We start from the raw sequence: 14,490 nt of genomic DNA on the forward strand, positions 1-14,490 counted from the left end.
TAGTGGACAGAAATTATTTTTTTACTGGCACAAATAATTTGTGTGGCATCAAATGTGATGCAGAACAGCTGATTGTTCTGTAAATATTTTGAAATGATTGTTTAGAAAAATTCCTTGGCTGCATTTTTAGGTAAACAGTTGCAAAAAACTTTGTTTGCTTAACTCAGTAACTTTTTTGATGAAGTAACTATATAATTAATTGCCCAACAGGGAAGAACTGGTTAATAAGCATTTGTCTCTGTACAGCCATCCCCTTTTGTCCTTTGATAACTCCAAAATGCTACAAGTAACTTTAAAATCTTACACCTGACTGTCAGTAAAGCGTCAGATAAATGTGTGAGCTGAATGCTGTTAAAAAATACTCACAGGAGACTTGATGTGTGCCCCTCGAGTGGGGCAGCTTTAGTTACAGATTAGCAATACTGATGACACAGACATACAAATATTGCATAAGTGTTTATGTCCACATATTAGGGAGCTCTGCTTCATGTGTCCAAGTCAAGAGACCTGTTAGAGATATAATTTTTCTGTTCGTTATCCTTCCCGCTTTGCTCTTGTCCATAAACCGCACAGATGCTGCGTCTGAGTCTGAGCACCACATGCCTGCTGCTGCTGTCGTGGGTGCACGTGGTGCCAGGACAGCTTTCTGTATCGTACGGCATGCCATGGGGCAACTGGGGTTCCACGGAGATGTGTCCTGTAGGCTCTTACGCTGTTGGCTTCAGCATCAAGGTGAGTGGTGAAGAGGATTCACTCCTGCTTTAAAGTCTCTTGTAATGGTTTACCTATAACAACACCTGCTCAAACCACTCTTCAAGCTGATGTTGGTAACCTTCTTATTTATGGTATGGTAATAACACGGTACATGGCACATTACTCTGCTCCATGGTACTTAAAATGTGTAAGAAGAGGATTGGTACATAAAAAATGTTTTTTTTATGTCTGTACATATGGGTTATTAAAAAGGGGTATTGTGTTTTCATTGGCGAATAATGGCGAATAATTCTTATCTCATAGCATGTTGAGATAAACTTCTTCTGATAAAGAGAATGAAAGAAAATGAATTACAAGTAAAAAATAAATAAAATTGAAACAATCAGGACAGACCTCAACATTAACATGTCCACAATATAATAATAAAATTTAAAATAATTAAATTCTTAAACCACGTCACAGCATTTTTTAAAAAAAAAAAAATCATTTAAATAAGTTTTAAAATCTGAATTTCAAACTAAAGTACCCAACCTAAAAAAAAAAAAGTTTGTAAGTCATCCCAGTCTGTGGTTGCATTGACTGAAAGGGCCGAGAACCAAGTGAGGAGGGACTGTTACCATGATCAGGTTTGCAGAACTGGTTTTGGACCTGCTCTGTCAGTCTCTCAAAGATAGCCGTTGTTACAAAGTCTAAACGTCATCAGCTTAAACTGCCGCAGCTTCTTGTCTATAGTGTGCATGCAGTTATTGGACAAGCACGCTCTGCCAGCTCTACTTGCCAATAACCACTGCGTAAATCCAGGTAGCTGAACAAAAGCCCTAGTAACAAGGTCTTTGATATTTCACTTGATTCTAGAGTTGTGGTTTGAGCAGTTCTGAGTATGACACAAATCTTCCATCTCAACAGGTTCTGCTGATTCAGGGTTTTATGAAACAGATTTAACTGTTGCTGTCGCTACTAACTTGTCCACACTCTGTGTCATCAAAGCTCAGTGCATGATGCGTCCATGTTTTGTGATCTGCTTGTGATGTATGAGAAAGTGCTGTCTAACGAACACCAACCATGATGGACTTCCTGTGGTTCTCCCTGTGGCTCTGTCTCAGGTGGAGACTTTTCAAGGCTCTGGAGACGACACGGCTGTTAACGGGATACGCTTGTACTGTTTTGACCCCAGCAGCAAACGGCGGACCACGGTGGAATCTGCTGTGGGGAGGTGAGGCAGCGGCGTCCTTCTGAACCTTGAGCCGTCGGTCACACCATTGACTGTATAAGAGAACTGGAGCGAGTGAGTGTGACGTCATCCATAGAAAATGACTTACTTCTCGAATGAAGCCTTTTCAGTCGCCCTTTTATTTCTCCGCCTCTTGCAACCAGTAGGTCATTTGTCGAAGTCAGTGAAAGTCATGATTCCTATGGCAACCACTCTGCCAATCAGGAGGGTTTTTTTCTTCTTGCAGCCAGCGGGCACTTTCAATGTGGATCACGGCGACGTCACGCTGACTGGGTCCAGCTCCTATATACAGTCAATGGGTCACACACACATAAACAGTGCAAGAAAATAAATAAGGTTCCGGTCCTCCGGGTATATATGGAGATATTTGATAAACGCAAACATTTTTTTCTGTTTTGCTCTTTCATCCACACAAAAACTGAGAAATTCATCATCAAACAAACAGAGAAATCTAAAAACTGCGGCCAATATGGAGATTTATAAAACCTTTGGATCTGCGTTTTCATGTGGATGCAAGGAGATTTACATCACAACCAGAGATATTTTAATACCATTACATCACTCAGCATGCATGGTTGCTAGGCAACGGAATGAACACCTGTTGGTTGGGCTCATACTAACACTTTCCAAATATACCTCTAAATAGTCCAAATATCTGTAATTTTTGGGGGCTGTCAGGTGATTAAATTTTTAATCACGATTAGTTGGATTTTGTTTGTAATTAACTCCTGATCAATCTCAAATTAATGGCAAATTTTTATATTTTCTTATTGTTAAAAATGTACATTTAAAATATATTTATCAGTTTCACATTGTGTATTAAGACAATTAAACATAAAATATGAAAAATATGAAAGAAGATGTAAAATTCAAGCCGAAGAGCAAAATCAGATTAGTAATTGAGCAGAATGAAACACCACATAGTCGACTACCACAATATAATGTAAAGTTTCAAGCATAAAGATAAAATGAAGAGCTGAAAACAGCTGAGCGCGTGCAACAAAATCACTGGTCATTCAAAGTTCACTTACTGAATCTTTTCAACTTAAACTAACTCACCACGACTGTGTTTAACCCACATTGATGAAAATACAAGATGATCCAAATAATCTAAATGAATACATATCTATGTTAAAATATCACTATGAGTGTAAGAAGCTACAAACAGAAAAATGGAGATATATCTAGAGATATACCCGCATACGTGTGAACAAGTCCTACATCCTGTAGGCGATCGTGGTTCAAGAGTTGGGAGTTCGCCTTGTAATCGGAAGGTTGCCGGTTCGAGCCCTTGTGTCCGTTGTGTCCTTGGGCAAGACACTTCACCCGTTGCCTACTGGTGGTGGTCAGAGGGCCCGGTGGCGCCAGTGTTCAGCAGCCTCGCCTCTGTCAGTGCGCCCCAGGGTGGCTGTGGCTACTATGTAGCTTGTCATCACCAGTGTGTGAATGCGTGTGTGAATGGGTGGATGTCTGGATATGTAAAGCGCTTTGGGGTCCTTAGGGACTGTTAAAGCGCTATATAAATACAGACCATTTACCATCCTTCATATATACTGTTTAAAATGTTTTAAAATCCAGTTTTCATGAAATACAATGAGGGGTCAAGTGTTATTTGTGTCTTAAACTGGGGAATAGGAAGAGGTGGAGCACTTTTGTGAGCTTGTGTGTGTGTGGATGTATTATGGTGTGTCTGTTTCTTGTTTTATTCTATATTTTCTTCTTTAAACTTCTTTTAAACTTAAAGACACCTAGCACTGCCCATAATAATTTTAAAAAATGTGTGTCATTATATTTCCAGTGTCCTGGTCACATATGCACATGTTAGCTGGTTGTGTTATTCTTTATGTAAAGCCCTTTGGGTTTTACATTAAAAGATACTCTACAAAGCCACTGACTGATTGGTTGATTTGGCACCATACTCTGAAATATGTTGTTAGCAAAAGAAGCGAAGTGTTCTTCTTTACTGACAAACTGAATCAAAACTTTTCTACAGCCACTGAGTATATTATTTATTTATTTTCTATTGTGTTTGGAGAGGGTGCAGAAAAGCATTTCACCACCTTATGAACAGTTAAAAGTCATTTGTTTCGATTTTTGAACTGCTAATTTTATTTGTATGTTTTTTAATGATAATTTATATTAATGTTTGGTTGTTGAAAGAACCTTGACAAAAACACCAAACCACCTGAACAACTCACAGACATCCTCAGCCTGTGGTGGAGCTTTGTTGTTGGACTGGAAGATTGATGGCGGTGGCTCAGGTGGTTGAACAGGTTGTCCAATGATCAAGAGGTCAGCAGCAGTGATGGGAATAACGGCGTTACAAGTAACGGCGTTACTAACGGCGTTACTTTTTTCAGTAACGAGTAATCTAACTAATTACTATTCCTATCGTTACAACGCCGTTACAGTTACTAACAAGGAAACGCGGTCCGTTACTATTTTTCAACAAACAGACGGTTAAAGCTGTGTTCAGCTTACTGCATCTTATATCAGCTGCACGGAAGTAGCTGTAAGTAATCTGGACGCTACAGCTTTAAGCAGCTGCGCGCTCCCGCGGACGCTAATCACGATCACTGTCTAGCACAACACCTGGAGCTCAGGGGGCAAAACAATCGAGTGCTGCTGTTTGACTGAGGAAGAATAAAGTAGTCGTGGTAAGTCAATCACGTGACCACTTAAAGACAAAGCAACAAGGTGATATATACCAGTTTTTAAATTGTGGCGATAGGCCACGTAAAACCAGAGTCGTGATAAACAAGATATACGCGACGTTTTTTCCTCAATAGTTTCGCCACATTAGCGCTAGCAAGCACTCTCTGCTTATGAGCAAAAAAACTAAACAAAACAGGGGAAGTTTTAGGAGTGACGTCGAGAGAGAGAGCAGAAAAAGAGAGCGAGTTTTGAGATGTGAGATTTGTGACGTTTAGCGTGTTTGGAGTGTGTAGTTAATGTGTTGTCTTGTGTAGTTAGTGTGTAGTGTTGTGGATAGTTTTGTGTTGTGTGTCAGAACAATGAGGCGACTGCTGTCTCCAGGTAGAAACAGCAGTGATACACCTGCTGCTGTCAGACCTGCAGGTATCAGGCTGTGATGTTCTCCTTTATAGTGGACAGAAATCATTTTTTTGGAGTGGCACAAATAATTTGTGTGGCATCTTATTGAAGAACAGCTGATTGTTCTGTAAATAGTTTGAAATGGTTATTTAAAAAATCAAGGTAAATGGATGCAAATAAATTTGTTGTTTGCAAAACTTGTGCATAGGATTTTAAAATTGACAATTAATATTTGCATTTAAAGTTATGAAATATGATTCATTAAAGATGTTTGTGGTTGTTACAGTAAAAATATAACTTTTTCTACTCTGATTTTATGGTTTTTGTCTGATTTTTAGATCAATTCTGGTTATACAGTATGACAAAATGAGAACATAACTGTAAATTCAGGCACGCAAGGTTGTGCTAAAAAGAATGATACCAAACAAGGCAAAGTGAATAGTTTTTAAAGGTAAAATGTGGAGGGAAAATCAAGAGTAGTAAAAAAATGGCCAATTATACCCTGGACCCCAGGGGGTTAAACGTTCTTTGTTTTTTTTTAAAGTAACGCAATAGTTACTTTTCCAAGTAATTAATTACTTTTAGAATATTGTAACTCAGTTACTAACTCAGTTACTTTTTTGAAGAAGTAACTAGTAACTATAATTGAATTACTTTTTCAAAGTAACTTGCCCAACACTGGTCAGCAGTTTGAATCCTACTCTTGCTAGTCATGTTGTTGTGTCCTTGGGCAAGACATTTAACATTCCTTGTCTCCAGTGTCGGCACCACTGGAGTGTGAGTGTTTCTCGTGATGGTCCTGGAGTTTCTAAAAATAGTTTGAGAGGCAGAGCTTTTAGTTTTCAAGCTTCTCGTTTGTGGAACCAGCTCCCAACTTTCATCTGTGATGCTGACACCTTGTCTATTTTTAAGACTAGACTTAAAACTTTCCTCTTTAATAAATCTTATACTTAGGAATTTAAATTTCTGCCATCCTCTCTCTGACTCAGCCTCCTTTTTCTTCTCTTCTTTTTCTTTCGCCCCTCTACTCTCGCATCTCTTTTTCAAATGCTGGCATGCCAATAAGCCTAACCCACCTGGGGAGAGTTTAGTCTATCCTGACTTCTCTCCTTGGGCATGCTAGCGTCTTTCTCCACCCTCACACATCATCGCACAGACAGTCATCGCTATCTTTTATTCTATTATTATTTAATCACGCCCACCCCCCTTAGCTCAGTTTTGCTGCTATAGGACTGACAGACTGCTGGAGGACAAACTGACCACATTTCTTTTCTGCTCTCTCTACTCTTTTCATATCTATTAGTCCTAATAATTATTACTGCCATTAACTCTGTTTCTCTCTCCATAGAAATGTCGACTGGCCCGCCTCCTGTTTTTGTGTTGGTGTGTCTCTTCTCTGTCAGCTCTGTAGCTCTGAAACAACGTTCGCTGTGAATTAGCGCTATATAAATAAACTGAATTGAATTGAATGGTCAGGGGGGGCCGTAGGCGCACACTGGCAGCAATGCTTCTGTCAGCCTGCCCCAGGACAGCTGTGGCTACATAGTAGTTTAGCATCACCAAGTATGAATGTGGAGTGAATGAATAATGGATACACCCTGTAAGCACTTTGGGTGTCTAGAAAAGCGCAGTATAAATCTAATCTATTATTATTATTCAGTTGGGGGGACTGGACTGCGGTAAAGAGCTGCGCCAGTGGATACCTGGACTCCTTTATGCTCCGCGTCGAGTCTTTCCAGATCGGGGATGATGACACATCCGTCAACAACATCAAGTAAGTGAACGCATCGCCCAGAGGAGACCTTGGGACGAGTCAAGTATGAAACTCTAACTACCTATGCTAATAAAGATTTATAGTGACTGTACAGTGTCAGTATAGTTTTCAAGCTCCTCTCAGATAGTTTTGAAACGTGAATAGGCCGGGGAACTCTGTAATCACCGAACCTCCCCAGAATCAGAAAAGAAAACTATCTGGCTGAGTTGGTTGGCATCTGAGAGGACAGTAAAGAGACAGACACACACAGAAAAACACTGGAATATCTGTCACCATTCAAAAACTTCTGTCACAGATTCACCTGCAGCGGCACCGGCGCTCAGCTGGTGGGTGATGGGATGCCGTGGGGCGAGTGGGGACACTGGAGCAGGAAGTGTCCCAAAGGCGTCATCTGTGGGCTGAGGACCCGCGTGGAGGATTGGCAGGGCGGGGGCGATGACACGGCGCTCAACGACGTGCAGTTCTTCTGCTGCAACTAAAAACCTCTCTGATGCTTCTCACACGGCAGCAACAGTCAAAAGGAGAGATCCTGACTGTGCAGTTTGTAATCAATAAAACCCACAGCTATGCTGGAAACCATTATGGACTCAGTGCTTTGATTTGACTGGAGCTCTTCCTCTTGTTTTGGACCAATAATCCACTAAACCACAGGTGTCAAACTCAATCCCTCAAGGCCAACACCATCCTGGTTTCCTGGATTTAATTGTTGTATTTCCTGCTGATCAACTGGGCCAGGTGTGTTTAAGCCAATAAGAAGCAGAAAGAGGAGGTTGGTGGAAAGCACAGTGGTTAGCACTGCTGCCTCATAATCAGAAGGTTCCAGGTTTGATTCCCAGCTGGGCCCTTTCTGTGCAAAATTTGCATGTTCTCCCCATACATGCATGGGTTTCCTCTGGGTACTCTGGTTTCCTCCCACAGTCCAAAAAAACATGCTGTAGGTTAATTGGAGTTTGTAAGTTGTCCTTCAGTGTGAGTGTGACTGATTCCCTCCCCCTGCACTCCCAGGGCTCCTTTGACAAAGAGATGCCAAATCTCAACAGGACTTCCCTGGTAAAATAAAGGTTGGAAAAAAAAAAAGAGGGCTTTCACTTTTATCCTGTTCCTGCTTTTAACTGGCTGGACACACCTGACCAGGTGTCTACAGATCCTTAAAAGGTCTTCAATTTAATTTAATTTAATTTAATTTAATTTAAATAAAGGCCTTAAAAAGTATAACATTGTCTCAAATTCTGGGTAACTGAGTCTTTCTTTTTTTGTCTCGTCAAAGCAATGTGCCTTCCTGTCACTTAAAAAACTTGAGTATGTGTCGAGGGCGATTTGGAGGCTTGAAATTAAGAAAGAATTGTAACAATAAACATTCTGATTACAATCTGGTCCTTGCGGTCCAAACTGATGCTGCTGCTGCAGGGCACAAATCTTCAAAACAATCAGTGTTTGAGTTAGGATTTTTTTAATAATATTTGAGAGGTGCTACATTTTCTGCTTTATCATTTCGACCTGTTCTTAGATTACTTAGTGTTTATAGATGTATGTCTGATAACCAGACATGATCTTTCTTTTCTGTCTACATGGTCTTAAATGAGCTTTTAAATGGTCTTAAAAAGACTCAAATTTAACTTCTATAAATCTGTGCACACCCTGTGATGGTAGAGCAGGTGTTTAACATGTTCTTGCTGATAATAATTTTTTTTCTGTGACATTTGGTATTTAACTAAAGTTATTCAAGTTATTAACTGGCAAATCAGATGCCCCAATAAAACCACCTTGGGGAATGTTCCAAAGTTTGGCCAATCACAGCAGGGCCTCTGTCAAGTTTGCTCCTGGTTGGCAGAGCAGTTGCCCTAAAAACAATGAGTCTCTCTGACTTGGAGCAATGAGTGCTGACTGATGTATTCTGGCTCCAACATGGCGACTGAAATAACCTCGTTTGATGAGCTGGAAATAAAAGTCATTTTCTTTGGGAGACGTCACGAGAGTTCGGCTCAGCTCGTAGATACAGTCGATGGTTTGCTCTTTACACTCAAAAAGGGTTTCTTACTTACATTTGGAGTTCATTTATATTAGTTCATATTATCACTCATCATATCTACTTTAAAAAGAAACACCCATAAGCAATCCCACGAGACAAACGTGCTGGCTGCTAATAAAGTTTACTTTTAAAGAATATTACTATCAGTCAAATACATAGTAAAGTAAGTAAAAATACAGATACATCAGTTTCACATGCTATTTCATTAAAATAAAATTAAAATGTGGATGGGCTTCCTCTGATGCTTAAAATTCAAACTGAAACGTTTGTTGTTTAAATAACAACAAATAATTATTCTCTCCTACCATAAACATGGTTCCATTTTACTTTTTGGCTTAAAATCGCAATATTAATAATAAAAATAAAAGAGTGTTAGGAATTAGAAAAGATGGATGCACAGGCCATCGCATCTTGGCCCCTCCAGCCTGCTGCCTGAGACCCAAGTCTCCCAAAGGTCTGTTTTGGAGAAGCAGGTGTCCAGGAAGGGACCCAGGATTGGGGCCGGAGGAAGAGTGAGGACTATAGTCAACCAAAAGCAGGTAAGTCTGGGTCCCGGTCAGTCAGGGTTGAGACAGGATGATAGGGTTAGGGCAGGTGGGGTAGGAAGGCGAGGTAAGGACAGGTTAAGGCAAGGGCACGGTGTCAGAAAAATAAAAAAATAAAAAAAAAAAAATAAAATAAAAATAAGAATACCAGGTTAACTGTCAGTCTGTGGGGCTACTTAAACTAGGCTTAAAAGCTTCCTTTTTGATAAAGCTTATAGTTAGAATGGCTTAGGATAATTATATATTTGTATAATTATATTGAAATGACTTTTGTTGTAAAGTGCCTTGACATGACATTTGTTGGGAATTGGCGCTATATAAATAAAAGTGAAATGAATTGAACTTCTCATTCAGGCCTCTGGGGTGAACGGTGTTCAGTGTGTTAATCCACAGCCTTTCAGATCTCCTCCTCTGTGCCGTGGACCACTGTGGCCCTCACATTTTTCCAACAAAGTAGGTAATGAGAGGAACATGGTTATCCTTTTGGGGGTTGATGTTATACCTGTGCTGTGTAAATCTGACCAGGATGGTGTTACCAGTCTCTCCCACATATTGCAGTCCGCCTTGCTGACATGTGATCAGATATACACAGTTTTTGGAGTGGGGACTGCCTCTACAACGGGTCAGGTACACATTTTTGTTTACTTTGTTTTGTAACCACTCCTTATGTTGAAAAAAAATTCCCCTTGAGCACTTGTTTTGGGGTTAGATAATGTTTTGAGTTTAGCATGTACTAAATAATCCTGTAAGTTCTTATTCCTCTGAAAAGCAGCAATGATTCTGTTGTCCTTTCAGAGGCTGGACTTAATTGTTTTTAATCTGTTTTACCAGCTGAACTGGTGAGGAGGAAAAAGTTGTGACCAGAGGCAGCATGGGATCCAGATTAACAGGCTTGCTCTGAAGGAAGACTTTGAAACAGCTCCTTAGGAAGGAGCGTGAGTACTTCTGGTGGACAAAGCTGAAAACAACACCTTAGTGGAAGTTTTAAAGTCTTGACTGCTGAGTGCAAATTCTGTGGAATCTGAGTAGTTGGGATTTGATTAAGACAGCATATGTGTGCTTGAAATGATAACTTGATATGTAAAGAAGTGCATGTGTGTCTGTTTTTTTGAAAAAGACTTTGTGTGTGTGAGATGTGTGAAGGTTAGGGCCTTTGTGAGTGTTGGTGTCTAAAAAATCAACTGATGTGGGGCTAATAGATTTTAATTTGATTGAGGGATTATCTGTGTTCAGTGTGTCCAGGAACTGTTCAAAGTCTTCCTCCGAGTGTGTCCAGATGCCCCAGATGTCATCCAGGTATCTGAAATAATGCGAGAGCTCCAGTCTCCCATTCATCCACAAAAATATCGGCATACGCTGGTGCAATTTTCTTTCCCATGGCTGTGCCTTTAATCTGCAAGAAGAATTCCTCCATCGAACTCAAAATCATTTTTAGTTAGATTGATCTCCAGCAGTTGAAGCAGTTCATTATCAGGTCTTTTTTTGTCAGGATATTTCTGGAAAATGTTTTTGACTGCTATCAGGGAAGAACTGGTTAATAAGCATTTGTCTCTTTCATATCAATGTTAGCATAAAGGCTGTCAATGTCTATTGTGAAAAGGAAGGAGTCTTCAGGGATTTTAGCCTTTTTGACTTGAAATCATGTCTTTTTAACATAACTGTCATGTTGATTAGAAAGAGGATTAAGAAAATGGTCTATATATTCAGCTGTGAAATATGTTTCACTGTTACAGTTAGAAACAATAGGTCTCCCTGGAGGGATTTCACCTGGTTTGCTCCTCTTTTCTGGTTCTTTATGGATTTTTGGTAACATGTAGAAGAGCCTTGCTCTTGGCTGTGTGGACCCCAGTAAATAATATTTTGTTTTGCATTGATAAACTTCTTATTATACAAGGTATCTGTAATATTGGTTACTATAGGGATTGTATCAATATATATAGGCTTGTTTAATTTGGAATAATAATTAGCATCATTAAGTTGTCTATATCCCTCCCATAAATATCGTTCCTTGTCCATCACAACTACAGAGCTCCCCTTATCTGCAGGTTTGATCACAATATTAGGATTTAGTCACAATTCTTTGAGAGCAGCTAATTCCTCTTTACTCAGATTAGGCTGGACTCTGTTCGGTTTGAATTCCTGATCAAAATGTTGTAGATCCTTATCAATTAGATGGAGCAACTGGGAAGGGAGCCTGCTGGCTGCTGGAGACCAATCGGACTTTAAAGTAAACTGTTGAGGCTCAGTATCAGGTTCATTTTCATAATAAACTGCAAGTTTAACCCTTCTGTGATATTGCTGCAAGTCATGTCTATATTGAAACATCATCTTTTTCTTGCTACAGCCCGTTGTGGGGATAAAAGTTAGACCCTTCTCTGACAAGATAAGCTGTGCATCAGTCAAACAGAGTTTTTTAGACAAATTGATCACTCTGTTATTCCCCTCCTGACCCATAAGGCTTCTGGGGACATCTATTTTACATGATCATACCAGTGGTTCAGGATGTTGGATGCTGTTTTGGTCCAGTGGATTAGGTCCTGCTCTGTCTCAAAGTCCCCCTGCAGAGCTGGAATGTGGTTATATGTTTTTTAGAATATAGTTATTCATGTGCAGTAAAACCATTTGCTCTCTAGGTGGAATAGAGGAAGAAAAGTTTATGATTGGCACAAAGACATCAGCTTCAGGACATTTCAGTTGAGCTGCATAGATTGCTCCTATCATGTCGTTAACAGCTGTGTCTTTATCTGACTATGATCTGTTATTTATGCCAAAAGACAAGATCAGTTTCTTGACCGTGCGATTGGTCGACATCTTATCAAAGATAGCCTGAGCATGTTACCATTTGGCCCCTGGGAAGCTGACCGTTTGAAGATCAGGAGCCCTAAGAGATGGAAGCGTGCTAATGTTAGAATCCCCCACAATAGCATGTTTTTTGTGGATGGTGAGTGACCAGTCAGTTGTTTTATTAAATGTGGAAGGGTGTCTGGTTGGCTTACTCACCCACTGTATTGTTGGTGGGCGATTATAGCATTAACTTTTCTAATGTTGGGACTTTCATTTTAGTTTAGGTAAGTCCTATAGGAGCAAACATATTTTCAGAAACCTCCAGTTCACATGCATACAGTTGCACATCCATCGCTGGGAGCTGCAGAGTCTCATTACAAAATGTGGCTCTGGCCACCAAACAGCTGAAGTCAAATGGTTCAGGGCTCTTGCCACATGGCACTACAAAAGAGCTACAGTGGTAATGCAGACCCTGCTTGGCATTTCTGCAAAATGAAAATTCCCAACTCTGGACAGAAAAAGTGAAAACAAAAAAAAGATCTACTAAGTAAGAGCAGAAAGGGGAAGAACTGGTTAATAAGCATTTGTCTCTTTTTTAGCTTCAGATTTTTATCTCTACAGTTTGGCTGATGGTAAGAAGAACGCTGGACAGAACAAAAAGAGCCCTAGGACACAGTTTTGCTCTAAAAGCTGCAGAAAGAGGCAATGAAATTTTATTTTTCGTTTACATTTCAGCAGACGCTTTTACTCAAACTGGCCTACACACCAAACATGTTCTACAATGGAGTCGATGTGGGTTAAGTGTCTTGCCCAAAGACATTGACTGTCTGAGCCAAGATTTGAACTTCCAATCACCCAATTGCCAGTATTTCCAATCTACAGCCATCCCCTTCTGTCCTTTGATTACTCCAAAATGCTACAAGTAACTTCAAAATCTTACACCTGACTGTCAGTAAAGCGTCAGATAAATGTGTAAACTGAATGCTGTTAAAAAATACTCACAGGAGACTTGATGTGTGCCCCTCGAGTGGGGCAGCTTTAGTTACAGATTAGCAATACTGATGACACAGACATACAAATATTGCATAAGTATTTATGTCCACATATTAGGGAGCTCTGCTTTATGTGTCCAAGTCAAAACATATCTTTAGCTGAAGCTGCATGTATGTAATCATTTCAATATCCTTAAACATGAAAAAGTAGGGATTAGGCATTGCACAGCCTCGAACACAAAGGTTTTTGTGTGCCAGGCCTTTGGGTTATATATTTTTTGTTGAAGCAAGCATGGGACTGACTGGAAAAACAATTACTGCTCTGCTCTGTCAGGATATTTGCTCACAGATTTTATCTGGGTCAGTCTATCATTTTGAACCAATTCCCGTCATTTTGAATCTGAAAACATGGACTGGAAAACTGGTGACCCTGTGGCTGGTCTAAAACCAAAAACTATCATTGACTACGTCTGAATGCAAAGGAACTTTCTGATACTAAACTGAATAAGACTGTTTACCAAATAATTGCCACATTTAACTATGCAATAGGTGTTGATATTGTAATAACTTGAGCAATCTAAAGTTAATATCTGCTGTCAGTGTAGGAGAATTGCCCTTTGTGTTTAGAGTTTGTCAGCTGTCTTCCTGTAAACAACAACAATTGGAACGGCTTCAAGACTGACTTTGTTCTAATTTCCGGAGTTAGTGGTTTCCAGTACAAGGTCAGTTTGAGCAACTCTTGACCAATGTTCCCTCTAAGCTGCGCACGTGCGCAGTTGCACACTGCTGGCACAATCTCTGCGCACAGAAAATCTGTGTGGCGCAAAAACAAACAAACAAACAAAAAAAACGAACCTGAATTGAAATTAAAATTAAAACTTTAACAATTCTGTTTTGCAGTGTTAATCAGTAAGTGACTGGCTGCTCCCGTATGGGATTAGAACGATGCCACCTTATCCCATAGTCCAGCCAATAATGCGATTTACATTCGTATATACGCAGCTAATCAACGTCATTGACAGGCTATGACAGCGTCCTTATTTGCCCTAGCAAAGCGACGTGGCTGATGTGGAGTGAAGCCACGTCAATGACAACATGTACAAACATTGGAGATGTTTGTACACGTTGTACGACGGAACAATTGACGGAAGAAGTGTGGACTTTATACCAGTTTTTAAATTGTGTTGATAGGCCACGTAAAACCAGAGTTGTGATAAAAAAAATATGCAATGTTTGGTTTTCCTGAATACTATCATTGTTTACATTTAAGAAACTGTAAAAACTGCGTTTTATAAGGAAAACGCTCGAAAGCACTCTCCACCTGGGGGGAGGAGGGAGGGGTTAGGAGTCACGGAGGTGTTTGAGAT

At 40.0% G+C, this 14,490-nt stretch overlaps 1 protein-coding gene across 1 annotated transcript; it reads left to right on the forward strand.

The window, feature by feature from the left end:
• The first annotated feature begins 464 nt into the window (after positions 1–464).
• Positions 465–7,353, forward strand: LOC102076042 (vitelline membrane outer layer protein 1). Its single transcript, XM_019349923.2, has 4 exons — positions 465–732; positions 1,818–1,927; positions 6,660–6,773; positions 7,069–7,353. The coding sequence occupies exons 1-4, from the start codon at positions 574–576 to the stop codon at positions 7,250–7,252; spliced, it is 567 nt and encodes a 188-aa protein (XP_019205468.1). The 5' UTR covers positions 465–573; the 3' UTR covers positions 7,253–7,353.
• The last annotated feature ends 7,137 nt before the right edge of the window (positions 7,354–14,490 follow it).

This window comes from Oreochromis niloticus, linkage group LG20 (genome assembly GCF_001858045.2).
Source record: "Oreochromis niloticus isolate F11D_XX linkage group LG20, O_niloticus_UMD_NMBU, whole genome shotgun sequence".
In the NCBI taxonomy this organism is placed as follows: Eukaryota; Metazoa; Chordata; class Actinopteri; order Cichliformes; family Cichlidae; genus Oreochromis; species Oreochromis niloticus.